The 17,594-nt window shown below is 46.7% G+C and overlaps 1 protein-coding gene across 4 annotated transcripts in view; it reads left to right on the top strand.

Annotated features, from left to right (window-relative positions):
• Nucleotides 1-17,594, top strand: part of EML4 (EMAP like 4) — a 189,879-nt gene that overhangs the window by 93,815 nt on the left and 78,470 nt on the right. For all 4 annotated transcript variants that reach the window (XR_006388849.1, XM_044291838.1, XM_044291840.1 and 1 more), the window contains exons 3-4: nucleotides 6,493-6,616; nucleotides 13,122-13,268. Coding sequence is in view for 3 of the 4 variants with exons in the window: in XM_044291838.1 (XP_044147773.1) it covers nucleotides 6,493-6,616; nucleotides 13,122-13,268 (271 nt within the window). In the remaining variant the exon portion in view is untranslated. The remainder of the gene's footprint in view (nucleotides 1-6,492; nucleotides 6,617-13,121; nucleotides 13,269-17,594) is intronic.

Raw genomic sequence — 17,594 nt, 5'->3', positions numbered from 1 at the left:
GACCACTGAGGCCAGTGATTGGTTGCAGCGGGTTACATAAACAATAAACAGCACATGACCTCTGTGGCCCAGCGTCGTGCGATGCCATTGCTTTATTATGTGCTTGTATTGTTTTTTTGGCATACTCGTAAATGTTGTCATTGGTAGTTCCAGTAGGTGGCGCTTTGCTGTGTTTATTGCACCGGCTGAAAGTGAAGATCTCTAGAGCTTTACTATGGGTGCTCATCCTGCATAGCGAGAAACGGGCAAACCACATGTGCGCAAAATCACATAGCTTCTGTATGGAGACAGCGGTGTCCTACTGCGCATGCGCCACCTGGGGAAGCGCATGTGTATTTTATAGCTTTTGCCAAAAGACGAGAAAGATCTTGAAAAAGTTGTAGTACAGACAATAATTGGATTTCTCAGCAGAAGAAAAACTCCTCTCTACCTTGCCTTCATTTTTCGGATTATGAACCTTCTCTTTGGGTAGGAATGCCGCTCAGGCTCCAATAAATAAGACGGATAGCGGTGACGGGGATGTCTGTGAAAAATGTAAAATCCGATAGAGAGTTGCCAAGCTGATTGGTTTATGTGTAGAGTCTGCCAGTAAGATTCTCAGACACTTTCTCAATTTTCGGGAAGTTTCACGGTGGAATTTTTATTTTATTTTTAAAGTTAAATAAATCTAAGACGTGCAGCTGATAAAAGTATGCAGTCGAGAGAGACCATGTCAGGAAGACAGACGTGTCGGAATATTAGCGCTGGGTGATTAAGCAGAGTTAATTATCCCTTGCGATCCTGCTTTCAGCAGAAATGCAAAATCTAATTAATACAAAGCGAGCGGCTCTACGGAGGAGTCCCTGCGCCTCCACGTAGCGCCCCCGTAAGGGCGGCATTCTCATGTTTAACATCTCTTGATGTAGATTCGGGAGCAGAACTGCGCAGAAATCCGCGTCAAGACAGTGTGACCATAACCTTACTGTCCCAAGACCGACGCTAGGATATGCCCCCAATGTCTGATAGTGAGACCCTCACCTATATATCGAGAACAGAGCGGGGAAAGTAGTCACTGGAGGACTCCTGTCCTTCCACCACCAAGTGCTCTCCCCATAGAAGTGAATTGGAGCGCACTGCGCATGACCGGCCACCGCTCCCAGTCACTTCTATGGGCCCGACGGAAATAGCCAAGCATTTTCACCAGCTCCATAGAAGTGAATGGAGGGCGGCTGCTCATGCACAGTGCGCCCTCCACCACTTTCGGGGCTCCATTTAGGTACACAGTGGGGGGCATATCCTAGCGATGAGACAACCCTTTTAAAGGGTTTGTCACCAGAATTTAGGCTACTTTCATACTTGCGGCAGAGTGATCCGGCAAGCCGTTCCGTCGCCGGAACTGCCTGCTGGATCCGGCAAAACGTATGCCAACTGATGGCATTTATTTGTAATGGTACTTTCACACTAGTGTTTTTCTTTTCCGGCACGGAGTTCCGTCCTAGGGGCTCAAGCTCATCAGTGTTATCCCCATGCATGCTGAATGGAGCGTAATCCGTTCAGGATGTCTTCAGTTCAGTCTTTAGTTCAGTCTTTTTTACTGATCAGACTTTTCAGAAAACCGTAGCATGTCGTATTTTTGACCTCCTGCCAAAAATCTGGAACACTTTGACTGAACGCCGGCTTTTTTCCCATTGACTTGCAGGCGCCGTGTGTTCCCTCAAACCGGATCTGGCTTTTGCATGTTAAACCCGAAAAAAAGTTGGTCAATAAATGGCGGATCCGTTTTTTCCAATGTATTTTTTCATTGGGATCAGATTCCTGATCAGGATTCAAATGTAATCCGTTTTCACATGTTTTTCCAGATCCTGCGGGCAGTTCCGGTGACTGAATTGCCCGCCGGATTCAAACAACACTAGTGTGAAAGTCCCTTAAGACTGATCAGTCGGAGAAATGTATTGAAATGTATTTTTTTTTCACCTTTTTTTCAGTCTGCGCAGACCGGAAGGACGGATCCGGCATTCCAGTATTTTGAATGCCGGATCCCGCACTAATACATTCCTACATTCAGGCAAGTCTTCAGTTTTTTGGGCCGGTGATAAAACCGTAGCATGCTGCAGCTTTATCTTTTGCCTGATCAGTCATCAGTCATGATGCATCCTGAACGGAAACTGCCTGACATTAGCGATGTGCTGATGTCATCAGAATCCAACTCTTTATTGATGCCCCCCTTACGGCACAGTTCTTACTTTTGTAATATGCAAATTAGCCTCTAGGAGAGGGGGGGGGGGGGGGGGCGTTGCTCCTGCTTCTAGAGGCTCTGTTCTCCCACCTCATTCCACGCCCTGCATCCGCCAGTGTGGCACTGCACTGGCGCGAGACTTACCCAGCACGCAGGGCCGGCAGGAGAAGAGGAACGCTAGCCTGTCAATCACGGACAGCAGGGCGTGGAATGAGGTGGGAGAACGCCCCCCCCTTCCCCCTTGCTCCTAGAGGCTAATTTGCATATTACAAAAGTAAGAATTGTGCCGTCCAATAAAGAGTTGGATTCTGATGACAGTTTAAGAGGGTTAATTCTGGTGACAACTTTATAATGATATCACCTCATATAAGCAGTGCTTCAAGGGATTGCACATAAAGGCACAGCCTGGGCCCATAGATTCTACTGGTGCCTATTGCAGCTCCGTACAACTCGTATCGCACAGTCTTGTGACTGCGAGGCATCCGGGATCACCCCAGTTACACGCACCCACGATTACGGGGAGGCTGTTGGGGTCAGCAGTTACGGAAGGCTGTTGGGGTCAGCAGTGTCTTTTTATGAAAAAAAAAAGACGATAAACTTGACTTCATTGTGCGGCGAATCCTTCCCCTGATCTTCGGATAATCATTACCTCTTTTAATTAGTGCAGAATTTTTTTTGAATAGAAGCAAAATCCATCCCTAATAATAATGTGTTTTTCCCTTTGATCTCCCGTCCGGCTCGCCAAACGCTGGATCTCGTTTTACATTTATTTTACATCTGGTTGTCGAGTCCGCGCCAAAAAGATAAAGCAGCCATTTCTCAGACTGTTTACCCTGGTAATTGACACGTGATGTGACACCGGCAGACGGGTGCTGGAAGAAACATGCCTTTCAGGTGATTTATCTCTTGTTTGGCGGTAGATGTTTGGTTTGGAACCTGCAATGGTTTCTTCAGAGTTTTTTTTTTTTTCTTTTTTCACAATCGAACAAAGGTCTCTTTGTAAGGAAGGTGTCGTAGCCGATGAAAGACTGGAGGCGAATCAAACCGGTAATGATTAAATTATCCATAGTCCTGGAGTATCCATTGTGAGAGCAGGCCCCTGCAAGGACCCGTGGGCTCTAATATTTTTCACTTTTAACGGGTATTCCTACCTTAGACAGATCGGGAGTGGAAGGTTGGCCTGGCACAACGCTCTCCAAATGGAGAGAACTGGGCACCTGTCTGGATGAAGCAGCTGGTTGGGGGACAGGGAACCCCTAATCTAGATATAGGTGCAAGTCCTAGAAGTGGGACCCACATCTGTCAGACTTTAGTGACGTATCCAATAAAGCTGGGGCCAGCCCTTTAAATTGGATTTCTACCACTAGTCATTAATGGTTAGGCCTGTGATGTTCTCTTTCCACAAGGCTCTCAAAAATTTGTCCTTGGCTGCTTCATAGTTTGCTCCAACTGCTCTTCTACATTGTCTTCAGGCTGGCAGGCGTTTTTTCTGCTACAGCTCTCTCCCTATGGCAGCCCTGGAGGCGTGTCCTTTCTGCTGCAGCTCTCTCCCTATGGCAGCCCTGGAGGCGTGTCCTTTCTGCTGCAGCTCTCTCCCTATGGCAGCCCTGGAGGCGTGTCCTTTCTGCTGCAGCTCTCTCCCTATGGCAGCCCTGGAGGCGTGTCCTTTCTGCTGCAGCTCTCTCCCTATGGCAGCCCTGGAGGCGTGTCCTTTCTGCTGCAGCTCTCTCCCTATGGCAGCCCTGGAGGCGTGTACTTTCTGCTGCAGCTCTCTCCCTATGGCATCCCTGGAGGCGTGTACTTTCTGCTGCAGCGCTCTCCCTATGGCAGCCCTGGAGGGGTGTCCTTTCTGCTGCAGCTCTCTCCCTATGGCAGCCCTGGAGGCGTGTCCTTTCTGCTGCAGCTCTCTCCCTATGGCAGCCCTGGAGGCGTGTCCTTTCTGCTGCAGCTCTCGCCCTATGGCAGCCCTGGAGGCGTGTCCTTTCTGCTGCAGCTCTCGCCCTATGGCAGCCCTGGAGGCGTGTCCTTTCTGCTGCAGCTCTCGCCCTATGGCAGCCCTGGAGGCGTGTCCTTCTGCTGCAGCTCTCTCCCTATGGCAGCCCTGGAGGCGTGTCCTTTCTGCTGCAGCTCTCTCGCTCGTCTTCCTTTATTTTTGGAGGATCACCAGACATGAAGGAAAGTAAAAAATAAAATAAAATCTAAGTCAAGTTTGCCATGCAAATGATAGAAAAAAAATGGACGTGCAGAAGCGGATGACAATCTTGTGTGCCTCCGCGTTTTTTCCCGTTCCCATTGACTTGAATGGGTCCGTGAACTGTTTTCCGTGAAAAAAATAGGACAGGTTATATTTTTTTGACAGACAGGAATCACGGAAGCGGATGACAAACTGTGCATTAACCGAGATTTCAATGGACCCACGAAACGGAACAACGGACATGGAATAAAACAACGGTCGTGTGCATGAGGCCTAACGGTCACAGCTTCTAACAGTACATAAGGTTGGTGCCAGTTGACGGATGGAACGGCGCATGTGCGGCCACCTCAGTAGGCGGATATGCACCAATCTGCGCAGGTTAAACACCAGGGGCTGTCATTATATTAAAATAAATAGATTGTCTCACAATTGGAGTATGTGACCAAAAATGACAGTAATCATAGTTTTTTCCGTCAATATCATTTATTGGTGGTGTAACTACTACATTATAATGCCTGTAGGACTAGTCGCCCAGATACCGATGAGGATCCACCTGCCGGATTTGTCTCCTAAGATTACATGGCAGATTAGGTATTGCGGCTGCTTCTACATATGCTGGGGACGGTGAGGTGGAGGAGTTTCCGGGTTTGGTCAGCTTTTTTGACTACTGCGGGACCCTTGTTCTCCTGATAAGTTAGGGTTCCAGAGGTTAGAGCTCTTCCAATCCGAGTATTATGGTGTATTGTGTGCAGATGCCGGAAGGGTCTGAACCGGAAATGCCCCCTTTAACAAGATTATAACTCGTCCATTATGACTACAATGTGGCTCTGGTAGCCGCATGCAGGACATCGGCCATTGATGTACGTCCTCTGACTTCTAGGATCTGTTGTATAGAATATGCTGGTCTGATTGGCGCAGGAAGAGGCGGCTCCTGATCGGCTGCTCCTATGGAACTCGCCTGCAGACAGCTGTTTTGGGGTAATTGTCCCTCATCTGTGTAGAGTGGAGAGAACTGGCTTAACTGGGCGAGAGGCCTTGGTCGGGATTCTCCTTGTAGACGTAAGACATCGAAAGGTCCTATTACACGACGGAGCAGCAGCGATCTCCTCCACAGTATGGGGTGGAGCGATCGCTAATGCAGTCACTCTTCTCAATACCGAGTCGTTGTTTGCCGGCAGCAGAGCGTGATTACACAGGATGATCTGCCGCCGCTGGTTCAATGTGTAATCGGCGCTATATTGACACCGGCAGATAATTGCTAACAAGTTAATATGAAGGCTCGTTAGCGATTATCTTTTTAGGATTCTTTGCCCGTGTCACTGCGGTGTCATCGTTTTATGGTCCCTGTATGGAAAGGCTCCGTTCACATCACCATTTTAAATACCGACGTTACCATATCCGACAATACTGCTGTTCTGTTTCTATGCCGAAACTTGGAATGTGAACCTAGCCGTAAGGGGCTCATGCCTGCCGTTTGCGCATGCAGACCCACTCACTTGAATAGGTCTGCGATCTGCACATGCACGGACCAAGATCCCACGAAAGCGCTCTGTAGTGCTTCTGCTCTCAAGTGAGCGGGGCCGCATCCGTAATACGGAGCGCACGCAGCCGCTGCATGAGCCCTAACCGTGTGTGAGTGAGCGGGGCCGCATCCGTGATACGGAGCGCACGCAGCCGCTGCATGAGCCCTAACCGTGTGTGTGAGCAGGGCCCCCTCCGTGATACGGAGCGCACACAGCCGCTGCATGAGCCCTAACAGTGTGTGCTAGAAACAATTGTATAGGTAGTTTTTGGGGGGGTTTTTGTAGGTGGACCGCAAAACGGCCGTGTGCATGAGCCCTTACTGTCATAGAGCTGCTGTTTTATGGGCGCTACAGTTTGGGAAAGATGCGACCATTGCCTTATGTTGTCTATTGTTTGCTCAGATTTCTGTTAGCACTGTATCTGATCTCCCCCCCCCCCCCCCCCCCCCCCGGTGCACAATATTGTCTTAAAGTATGACTTAAAGAATTGAGGTCAGTCTTTTTCGGACGACCACCACGAATACTAGTTGAAATTTAGTTTTCTCTCCCCCCCCCCTTAGGTCCACCCACGCTTCGTGAAGCCCATTCTATACCTTGTATCACCAATGGAGGTGCTGGAACCAGAAAACCAACTCACACTGGATCGATTGCTAGAAAAGATACACTGGCATCAGCTGCCAAAAGGTAATTTTACGTCCGCAGACTTTTTTTTAATTTTTTTTTATTTATTTTTTTATGTATAATTTATCTACCTGCCTTTTTTCCCCCTTCTCTTTTTAAAATTCTGTGTAACTTTGTGTATTTCTTACTATTCAGCAGTTGTTGGAGGGGGTTAAAAAATAAAATAACTTACCCAACCGATTCAATTTTGTCCTCCAGTTGATTTTTTTTTATTTTTTTTAAGCTTTGGCCATTTTTTTTTTTTTTTTTTTGCTGCATTTCTTTTTTGTACGTTTCCTTTCTTTTTCCTGTACAGGATCTCGAACCTCTCCTGACATGTTTTTTTTCTCCTAACTACTTGCATTCACCGTGTAATAACAATTCTGGAGCATCTCGTGACTCTGTTTTGCCCTTTCTTTATTATTCCTACTAGAATTTATGAATGTGTTGCCAGCAGTCTGCAATGAAGGTCCAGATGGGTGTTACCAGTTGTTGAGGGTGTGTCCCTGACCAGTCTGATGCTGGCAGCACTGACTGCATAGACGCACCCCCAACTGGTAACGCCGTCATTGAAAACTGCTAGAAGGAATAATAGAGGGATGCCACAACATAGGGGCATAGGAATAAATGCTCCAGAATTATTACACGGGGAATGCAAGTAGTTACTAAATCGGACATGTCAGGCGAGGGGACGGGTCTTTAAATTGTTTGTATGGTTTACTTTGTGTCAGAAACCACGTCGGATATTTTTTAGTTTAGCGCAAACACTAAAGCTGTAGGAGGTTTAATATTTATTTGTAAAAAAAAAAACAATTTCTTGAACTGAATAAATGACATATAAAACACAAAAAAGAAATGAGCCTGCCTGTCAAACTGCAGGCCGCTCCCCGGTTGATCTTTACCTAGTCCTTTGTAAATGGCCTCTGTTATTTTAAAGTGTCCTAATTACGTGACTGATCCCCTTAGCAAAATCCTGGGTCACGGTCTTTAATCGCTCCAGCCGTTTTGCTAAAATCTTGTGATAAACGGCTCCAGCACATGCCAACGAGTCCCCATATTCATGAGCTCCTGTTCTCCCCGCCCACCTGCTGCTGATTCATAGGAAAAACTGTCAATCAGAGGCAGGTGGGCGGGGAGAGCCAGGAGCTCATGAATATGGGGACTCGTTGGCATGTGCTGGAGCTGTTTGAACCTAGCAGTATTAAACTGCTGACGGATTCCCTTTAACACATATCAAACCTATTTGATTTCAATTTTCAGAAGTCCTAACTCATTGTTAGGCCCCTTGCAGACGAGTGTATGTAACGCTGCGAGTCCCCTCCCAGCACTGCCGGGGTCACATAGCATTATATTGATTTATGATGCTATGTAACCCTTAGGGCTGTTTCACACGAGCGGATGCCGTGCGTGACATCCGCTCCGTGACTGACAGCCAAGACCCGATGCAGACTGCAGAGGCACGGAGCATTAACATGATTGATAATGCTCCGTGCCTCTCTATGATCTCTTTACTACGAAATCACAGTGACAACTTTATCTCACTGTGATTTCAGTAGTAAAGAGGTCACAGAGAGGCACGGAGCATTATCAGTCATGTTAAGGCTCCGTGCCTCTGCAGTCTGCATCGGGTTTTGGCACTCTTTCACGGAGCGGATGCCACGCACGGCATCCGCTCGTGTGAAACAGCCCTTACAGTTCTGGAATGTATTGGATAACACTGACCGCATTATGTAATTGTCATCCAATACATTCCAGGACTGTAAGGCCTCTTTCACACGAACAATACGGATTGGGTCCGGATGCGTTCACGGTTCATTCAGTGAAACTCGCACCATTTAGCAAGCAAGTTCAGTCAGTTTTGTCTGCGATTGCGTTCAGTTGTTCAGGTTATTCCGCGCAGGTGCAATGCATTTTTCACACGCGCGATTAAAAACTGAAGGTTTACAAACAACATCTTTTTTCAACCATCAGTGAAAAAACGCATTGCATCCGCACTTGCTTGTTCAGATTAAGAACGGAGAAGAACTTGCTGCCATGTTCTCCTGCCACCAGCTGTCTATACTCTACTCTTCTGTGCTTTTTTTGATCACATTATTGTCTGATGTATTAGCCAGTTCTTGTGTACATTTTAAGTGTATTTTTTAGTTTAGCATTTATGGATTTTGTGATATTGCAAGGTTTTTTGACTTGTCAGTGTTAGGCTACTTTCACACTAGCGTTCGTCGGTCCGCAAGTGAGCTCCGTTTGAAGGAGCTCATGAGCGGACCCGAACGCCTCCGTCCAGCCCTGATGCAGTCTGAATGGATGCGGATCCGCTCAGACTGCATCAGTCTGGCGGCGTTCAGCCTCCGCACGGACAGGCGGACAGCTGAACGCTGCTTGCAGCGTTCGGGTGTCCGCCTGGCCGTGCGGAGGCGTGCGGATCCGTTCAGACTTACAATGTAAGTCAATGGGAACGGATCCGCTTGAAGATGTCACCATATGGCTCAATCTTCAAGCGGATCCGTCCCCCATTGACTTTACATTGAAAGTCTGAACGGATCCGCTCAGGCTACTTGCGCACTTGCGAATTTTTTTAAAGTTATTAATGCAGACGGATCCGTACTGAACGGAGCCTCCGTCTGCATTAATATGATCGGATCCGTTCAGAACGGATCCGATCAAGTGCAAGTGTGAAAGTAGCCTTACTATGACGGTGTCATGTTCACACGGCTGATTTTCAAAATACACGTGTAAAAAAAATAATAATAATAATCGGTGCTGAATCCAAGCAGATTTTTGCGCCTCAAAATTAAAATTTTTTGTAAAGCGCTTTTTTTGCCAGATTTTTTACTTTAAATTCTATAGTACTTTTCCCACAAATGTCTTTTGGCGTGTTTATGCACACAAAAAATGCGCATATGTGCGCATATCAGTGTTTTTTTTTTTCTTTCTGCTTCCCGTTCATTTGAATCTGGTAATCGGCGCTGATTCTGCCCCGAGACAGGACACTCTGCTTCTTTTTACACGTGTGTTAAAGAAAGTGCCGCTTCCCATCGAAATGAGGCTGTACTGAGGTGTTTTTGGAGCTGATTTTGTGGCTCATGCACACAAATGTATTTTCTTTCCGTATCGTTCAGTTTTTGTTTTTTTTGCGGACCGTATACGAAACATTCATTTCAATGTGTCCGCAAAAAAACTGAAGTTACTCCGTGTGCATTCAGTTTCCGTATGGCCGCAAAAAAATAGAACATTCTATTATTGTCCGCATTACGGACAAGGATAGGACTGTTCTATTAGGAGCCAGCTATTCCGTTCCGCAATATACAGAATGCACACGGACGTCATCCGTATTTTTTGCGAATCCGTTTTTTGCAGAAAGCAAAATAGTCATGTGCATGAGGTCTAAGTGTTTTTGGTGTCATTTGGTATAATGTTGTGTATATTAGAATATTTATTAGAATTTTATGTAATTTTTCTCTTTCATAAACCGCTTTCATGTCAGGTGTTTGTAAAACATTTGCATATAAAAAGTGGCGCAGTTGCTCACAGCAGCCGGAAAGTCGTTGGAAAATCGACATAACATCAGAATGTGCTTTGTGTCTGACCCCCTTCTTTTCTTTTTTTATTTTATTTTTTTCAGCGATGCTCTTCATATTTTGGTGGATTTCGTGAATTGTTTGTAATGCAAATGATTACATTTTGTTTAGCAGTCTTATATCAGTAAAGACCTTTGCTTGCAGTCAGTGAATACGGCCATTCTTGCTTACACGCAGGGGCTGAAAACCAGTCCTAACCTAGTCAGCTGTAGATAATGAATTGGCTTGTTAGGGCGCCCTTGCACGCTGCGGATTTTGTTGCACAATTTTCCGCGACTGAATATCTGTTCTAGTCACCTGGATGGGGCTTGCAGAAATCCATGTGCTTGCTGCCCTATTTATATGAATGGAACTGATTTTGAGTCTCGGAAAATTCTGCAGCATGTGAAGGCAGCCTTATGATGTCTGAGTTACCTGGAGAGGTAATAGTCCTGCAATAGACTCAGGATCTCTGACAGCAAGCAGAGATATGGCACACGTTTCTCCGTATACAATGAAAACTTTGATTTTTTTATTTATTTATTTTTACATTCTGTTTTATTTGTGGTCATTTAATATATTTTCTCCATCTAATTACAGTAGGTGCAACGTCCTGTGCTGATTGACCTCATAATCTGTGTGTATGGGGTCTGAGCTCCAATCTTTAGGGTCAGGTGGCGTATTATGTGATCCCTCTCAGCAGCACTGACGAGAATCATGTGATGCAATCTGAGACGTTGTGCAGTATATGTCACATTATACTTCTCGGGGTCTACAAGAATCGTGTGATCTACCGTATGACGCCACAGTGCCAGGAAGGGGGTTATGGCTCGACTTATGGATGCAGTTGTCCTAGGGTTGAGGTCACATCAGCGTTCAGGCTTTCCGCTCTGTTCATGCAGGACTTTTGTCTCCACTTCAAAAATCTTCCTCCGAGCAGAAACCTAACGGACCCCATTATAGTCTATGGGGCCCGTAGGCATCCGTACGGCTCAGTCATGTATCGAATCCGTCCTCCTATAACGGAGCAGGAGAGCGGAAAGGCTGAGCGCTGGTGTGAACTCAGCCTTACTAGTGTATAGGTCCTTTTACACAGGCCTACAATCAGGGCAGTGATCGGGAAGGAGCGTTTGTAGGAACGATAATTGCTCTGCTTGAAGGTGCTGCCAATCACTTCATGAACGAGCAATCGCCAGTTCATCAGGTGAAAGCATTGCTGGTGTGGACACCTAAGGGCTCATGCACACGAATGTAAGGGCTCCGTGCCCCTGCTGGGGACTGCAAATTGCGGTCGGCAATGCACGGGCACAGACTGTGGGGCAGCCGCATGTGGATCGCAGACCCATTAATTTGAATGGGGTCCGCGATCCGTCGAACGGAACACCACAGAAGCTTTTGTGGGGTTCCGTTCTGTGCTTCCATTCCGCACCGTATTTCTGGATTTGCGGACCCATTCAAGTGAATGGGTCCACATCCGTGATGAGGAATGCACACGGCTGGTGACCCGTGTATTGCGAAACCACCATATGCGGCCCGGTGAGGGTGAATTTAGGCTGGGGCTACCGCAAGAAAAGTCATGCAACCCAAAAATATACAAAACGTACTGTTGTGCGACTGTTTCAGTGCTGAGATTTGTCTGTAATGCTGGTGTAACGCTGTGTGTCAGTGCAGCCATAGAGATCAGTGGGGTAGAAGTGTGCCTCGCAAGTTACTGCGACAATCACCGAATCGCCCAAAAAATCCAAACCTGCTCGACACCAGATCTGTGGCTGCACTGCGATCCTTGCACGTAACTCGCGTTAAAGTCACTGGGGTAAAAGTTGTTTGCGAGACCAGATCCATGAGGTCACTGTCAGTCACAACATGTCACGTGTCACACAGCGATGGTCATTAGATGCCATGTAGCCCCAGCCTAATGGAAATGGAGCCAGGCGCCCTGTAGTGTTGGCTGCCAGAGGACAGAAAGTTATAACAGCGACTGATTAAGACCCCTTACAGACGAGCGAGTGTCTCGCTATGGACTCCTCCAGGCACCCGTCCGGACCCCCCAGCACTGCTGGGGTCACATAGCATTATATTGATTTATGATGCTATGTAACCCTTACAGTTCTGGAATGTATTGGATAACACTGACAGCATTATGTCAGTGTCACCTTATACTTTCCAGTGACCCCGGCAGTGCTGGGAGTTCAGGACGAGCGCTCGGCTGCAAGGGGCCTAAAGGGGAGCCGCAGATCTGGAGTTCTGTAAGGCCCCTTTCACACGAGCGAGTATTCCGCGCGGGTGCAATGGGCGATGCGAACGCACGGAATCCGGACCCATTCATTTCAATGGGGCTGTGTACACGTGCGTTGGTTTTCACGCATCACTCTTGCGTTGCGTGAAAATCGCAGCATGTTCTATATTCTGCGATTTTTCACGCAACGCTGGCCCCATAGAAGTGTATAGAGCTGCGTGAAAATCGCATCCGCAGCAAGTGCGGATGGTTTTTCACGCATGGCTGCTGAGATGAGGTTTGTATACATTCAGTTTTTTTATCGGGCGCGTGCAAAACGCATTAAATCGCATTGCAGCCGCACGATAAAAACTGAACAACTGAAAGCGATCGCAAACAAAACTGAATGGACTTGCTTGCGAAATTGCACAGTTTTCACTGAACGCATCCGGACACGCTCGTCTGCAAGGGGCCTAAATCTGCGCTCCAGCCTCTCGGCACAGAACTTTGCGCCACTCCAGTGCATATTCACACAGAACGATGTGGCAGATGATGCACAGTTACACGTCCGTGGTGTTAATGGTTTTAGAAATCCACTGCTGTGGCCAGACTGTAAAATCCCAGACACTAGAGGTGCTGCCTGCCGCCCCGTTATGCTGTGTGTGAATACTCCCGTTATGCACGTAATCCATTTCATGCGTTTCTTTCAGTACCATTTAATTTTGTCATTTCATCTTTTTCTTTTACGTTTTTGCAGCAGCACAGAGAAAAAGAAAGAGAAAGCTCAAGGCGTCAAAGAGGAATCAAATGATCAAAATCCATCTCCTTCTCTCCAACCTTCCCCACAGCCTACTCAAACACACAGGCAAAATCAGGAAAGCCGAACCCCCACATCCGCCAAAAGGTTGCCTTTTATTCTGTTTGCTGAAGGCGTACATGGCAGGAGTTGTAATGATATCTTGCAAAACCTTTTTATTTTTTCAATTTTTTATTATTTTTTTTCATTATTATTCATTTTACCTATAAAATACATTTTAGCTTAACGGGCATCTGTCAGCAGGTTTGTCCCTATGACACTGGCTGACCTGTTACATGTGCGCTTGGCAGCTGAAGGTATCTGTGTTGGTCCCATGTTCATCTGTGTCCGCACTGCTGAGAAAAATTCAGTTTTAGCGTACTTTCACACTAGCGTTTTTTTTTTTTTTTTCCGGCACTGAGTTCCGTCAAAAGGGCTCAATGCTGGAAAAGAACTGATCAGTTATATCCCCCTGCATTTTGAATGGAGAGCAATCCGTTCAGGATGCGTCAGGATGTCTTCAGTTCAGTCATTTTGACTGATCAGGCAAAAGATATAAAACCGCAGCATGCTACGGTTTTATCTCCGGCCAAAAAAAACTGAAGACTTGCCTGAATGCCAGATCCGGCATTTTTTTCCATAGGAATGTATTAGTGCCGGATCCGTTCTTCCGGTCTGCGCATGCACAGACTGAAAAAAAATTAATGCCGGATCCGTTTTGCTGATGACGCCGGAAAAACGGATCTGGCATTTCAATGCATTTTTTTTGACTGATCAGGATCCTGATCAGTCTTACAAATGCCATCAGTTGGCATACGTTTTGCTGGATCCGGCAGGCAGTTCCGGCGACGGAACTGCCTGTCGGAATTCTCTGCCGCAAGTGTGAAAGTAGCCATAATATACGCAATTAAGCTTCTAGGAGCAACGGGGGCATTGCCCTTACTCCTAGAGGCTCTGCATCTATCTGCAATGGCGTGTTGACATTTTCATTGCCTTGCCCTGTTAAAGTGCAGAAGGTACAGCTGTTGCAGAGCCTCTAGGGTGTAATAGTAACGCCCCCGTTGCTCCTAGAGGCTCATTTGCAAATATAAACATCGTCTGTCTCAGTAATGCGGGCACATATGAACATGGGACCAACACAGACGCCTTCAGCTGCCAAGCGCACATGTAACAGGTCAGCCGGTGTCATAGGTACAAAACTGCTGACAGATGTCCTTTAACAGTGTAATCAATAAGATCATCTTGGGCTTTAATATGATGATATGCATCCTTATGCTGGCCTGCTGCACATAGCCTTAAGGGCCCTCGACACTCTCCGGATATTGGGGCAGATCGTCAGTAACGAGAGTTCTTTGTGGACACTGCTTAGTGATGATCTGCGGGTGTGAAGGTGCTGCTGATTACCCGATGAACTAAAGGCTCCTTCATGCTTTTTGTGCAGACGCCTAAATCATCATTCTCCAGCAGCAGATTGTGCCGTCTAGACTGTCTCTGCTGCCGGCAAACAATGGATCTGTGTGGGGATGAGCAATGACATTAGTGATCACTCCTCCCCGTACTGTGGAGGAGATTCTCTGCATGTAACTCAATCCAGCTTTCTCCTCCACTGCCGAGCAGGCGATTGCCAGGAAGGACCGCTTCCTTCCGGCCTTTAGTTTTAAATCGACAGAGCAGCAGTCAAAGCATATCGTGAATGTGCATCGAGAGTGTCAAACGGCAGAAGCCGCACTCCAAGAAATCCGAATGAAAGTGATGTTTAGCCCCCCAGTGTAGTATCTGAGCTGCGGTACATGCGGTTAAGCTGCGGTACATGCACATGACGGGTGCTGCTTTGGTGCTTACATGGTACGCCACATACTTCTGTGGAGAAGGTCTTGGAATTTATGGACCTTTTTGAGGGACTGGTGTGAGAACTTTTTGCCTGTTTTTTTTTTTTTTTTTTTTTTCTTTATTATATTTTTAAGAGGTTTTACTGCAGAAGGAAATATGCTGTAAACTCCTGAGGGTGCTTTTCAAACCTAAAAAAGAAAACTAAAAATGTTCACTCCATCTCCCATCATTATCTGCTTCCTGGTCCAGCAATGACCTACTGACACAGGCATGTGACTGCTGCAGCCATGACCTCCAGTGATTGGCTGCAGTGGTGACATGTCCCTATGTTGGAACGCCGTCACTTATTGTAGGTGGGGACGAGACGGCGCCGGTTACTAGGTTGAGTACTGTGTTTTCATGCTTGCACACCCTCAGCAGTGTAGAGCAATTTTTTTTCTGCAGGACAACCCCTTTAATAGTGAACATCCCCATTTTTCAAGCAGTGTTTCTAGGACTTTAGACCTCCTCCCTTGAGAATCGTTCTGCCAACCACATATGGTTTGTCTGATGATTAATAAGTTAGCATCACACCCTATAATAATAGGCTTACAGGGAGTCTGTCAGCAGGATTTGGCTTATAGAGCTAAGCACAGGATTTCAGAGTATTACAACTGTACCTTTTTTTTTTTTTTTTTTTTTTTTATAAATCTGTTGCAAGTTTCACCAGAAAAATATATATTTTTTAAATTGTTTCTTTTTTTTTTTTTCTGTTATGCACTCGGGGCTTGCAAAACCCCTTTGATGCCCCCTAGCTCTACCACTGTAGGTAGGAAGCCACCTCATTTCTTTCTTTGGTTGACAGCCCCAGTTGTCTGGACGGTCTCCTGGCCCTGTAACCTTGCGCCTTTAGCCACAAATCTGGCGCATGTGCAGAACAGTTATTTTCTTCTGGCCAGCACACAGTTGCTGTACTGAGCATGCGCCGAATCTGTGCTGCATTTCGCACTTTGTGCACCAAACGGATCATTGGCGTAACAGAACAAAGTCGTGAATGCAGCAGTGGCTGGTGCGGACTGCCCATGGACCCTACAGGGAAATGTCCCAGTGGGCCAATGCCATTGGAGTTAGACCGAGCCCCGCTTACGGCCACTGGCCAGGTACACAACGATCTGATGCTCTCTAATGCTAGGAGTATCAGGTACTTATGCACCTGGCCAGCAGCCGCAGGTGCCCTCCTGGATTCAGCTGTATCACCCGTCCTCTGTATGGTCATAGGGCAGTATTTTATGCTGCACTGTGGTTTTTGCCTTTGCTGGGGCGATATTTTGTGCTGCACTACGGTATTGTGTTGTATTGTACTTCAGTTGGACCCTGACTACTTGCCGATGGACCCTGCCTAGAACTTGGGGCCACATTTGAGGGGTTTTTTTGTAGGTTTTCCAGGGCCACTTTAAGTTCCCAGTTGGCCCCTGAGCAGACGATTACAGTAATAAAGGTACAGTTGTAATACTGTGGGAAAGCCCTACAAGGCTCTGTATGCCAAGTCCCGCAGACAGACTCCCTTTGATAAAGGCTCTTAGTGGCGGCGGCGGTATACGCTGCTTTCAAGTGCACATCCAGCCGGGTCTTATAAGCAAGAATGTGACGTTAGAGCTCGTCAGGAATGATCATCCAAAACCAGAAACATTGCAATAACGAAACGCCATGTACTGCCCCCAGTCTACACCGAGATATTAGCAGATTTCTGGTGTCCATGAACGCTGGCAAAATAACGGTAGTGTCTGAACCCCCCCCCCCCCCCCCCCGTGTGCCGTAAGGACCTTTCTGTTATCTTTTTCTTCCTCCTCATCATATCATTACAACTCTTGCCACGAGGCAATGCCTTAATGTTTTTGCATCCTCACATTTTGAAAAATTGACCCTTCTAAACCTTGCTTGGGTGTCAGCTCCTCTCCTGCGCGTGTTTCGTGATTTCACACATCTGTCGGACTAATCCTTTACTAAGTAGACACCAAACAACAGCTTGACGTCTCGGGCTTTACGCGCCTTTATAGTTTAACAGGGGAAGTCGGGGAGCCGCATGTTTTTCTGTTTGCAGCTTCCGCTCGCTCTAATGCTGGTCTGCAGGGCTTCTGTTGCTTGCTGGTGGTTGTTGTCCTAACTAACAGCTGGTCTTCTGTCTTTATTAGAGGGAACCTGTCACATTGAACTTGGTGTCTGAGCTGCAGGCAGCAGGTTATAGAGCAGGAGGAGCTGAGCAGATTGATGTATAGTTTTATAGGAAAAGATTCAGTATAACTTGTATTTTATACATTTATATTCCTGCTTATTGACAGCCTAGGGAAGGCTGTCAATCACTGATAGGACCGCCTCCTGGACTTCAAAGCTCAGAATGAGCAGAAATACATTATACGTTTATATTGAATCTTTTCCCATAAAACTATATATCCATCTGCTCAGCTCCTCCTGCTCCATAACCTGCAGCTCAGACACCACGTTCAATGTGACAGGTCCCTTTAATGGGTTATAGAAGGGATGAAGCAGATCTGTAGTTCTCTTCTATTAGGGAATTACAGCTGAGTCCATTGACATGTTGGCCTGTTTTCTTCCAAGCTAGAGTCT

Source organism: Bufo gargarizans, chromosome 4, assembly GCF_014858855.1.
Source record: "Bufo gargarizans isolate SCDJY-AF-19 chromosome 4, ASM1485885v1, whole genome shotgun sequence".
Lineage (NCBI taxonomy): Eukaryota > Metazoa > Chordata > Amphibia > Anura > Bufonidae > Bufo > Bufo gargarizans.
This window is presented reverse-complemented; position numbering and strand designations above follow the sequence as displayed.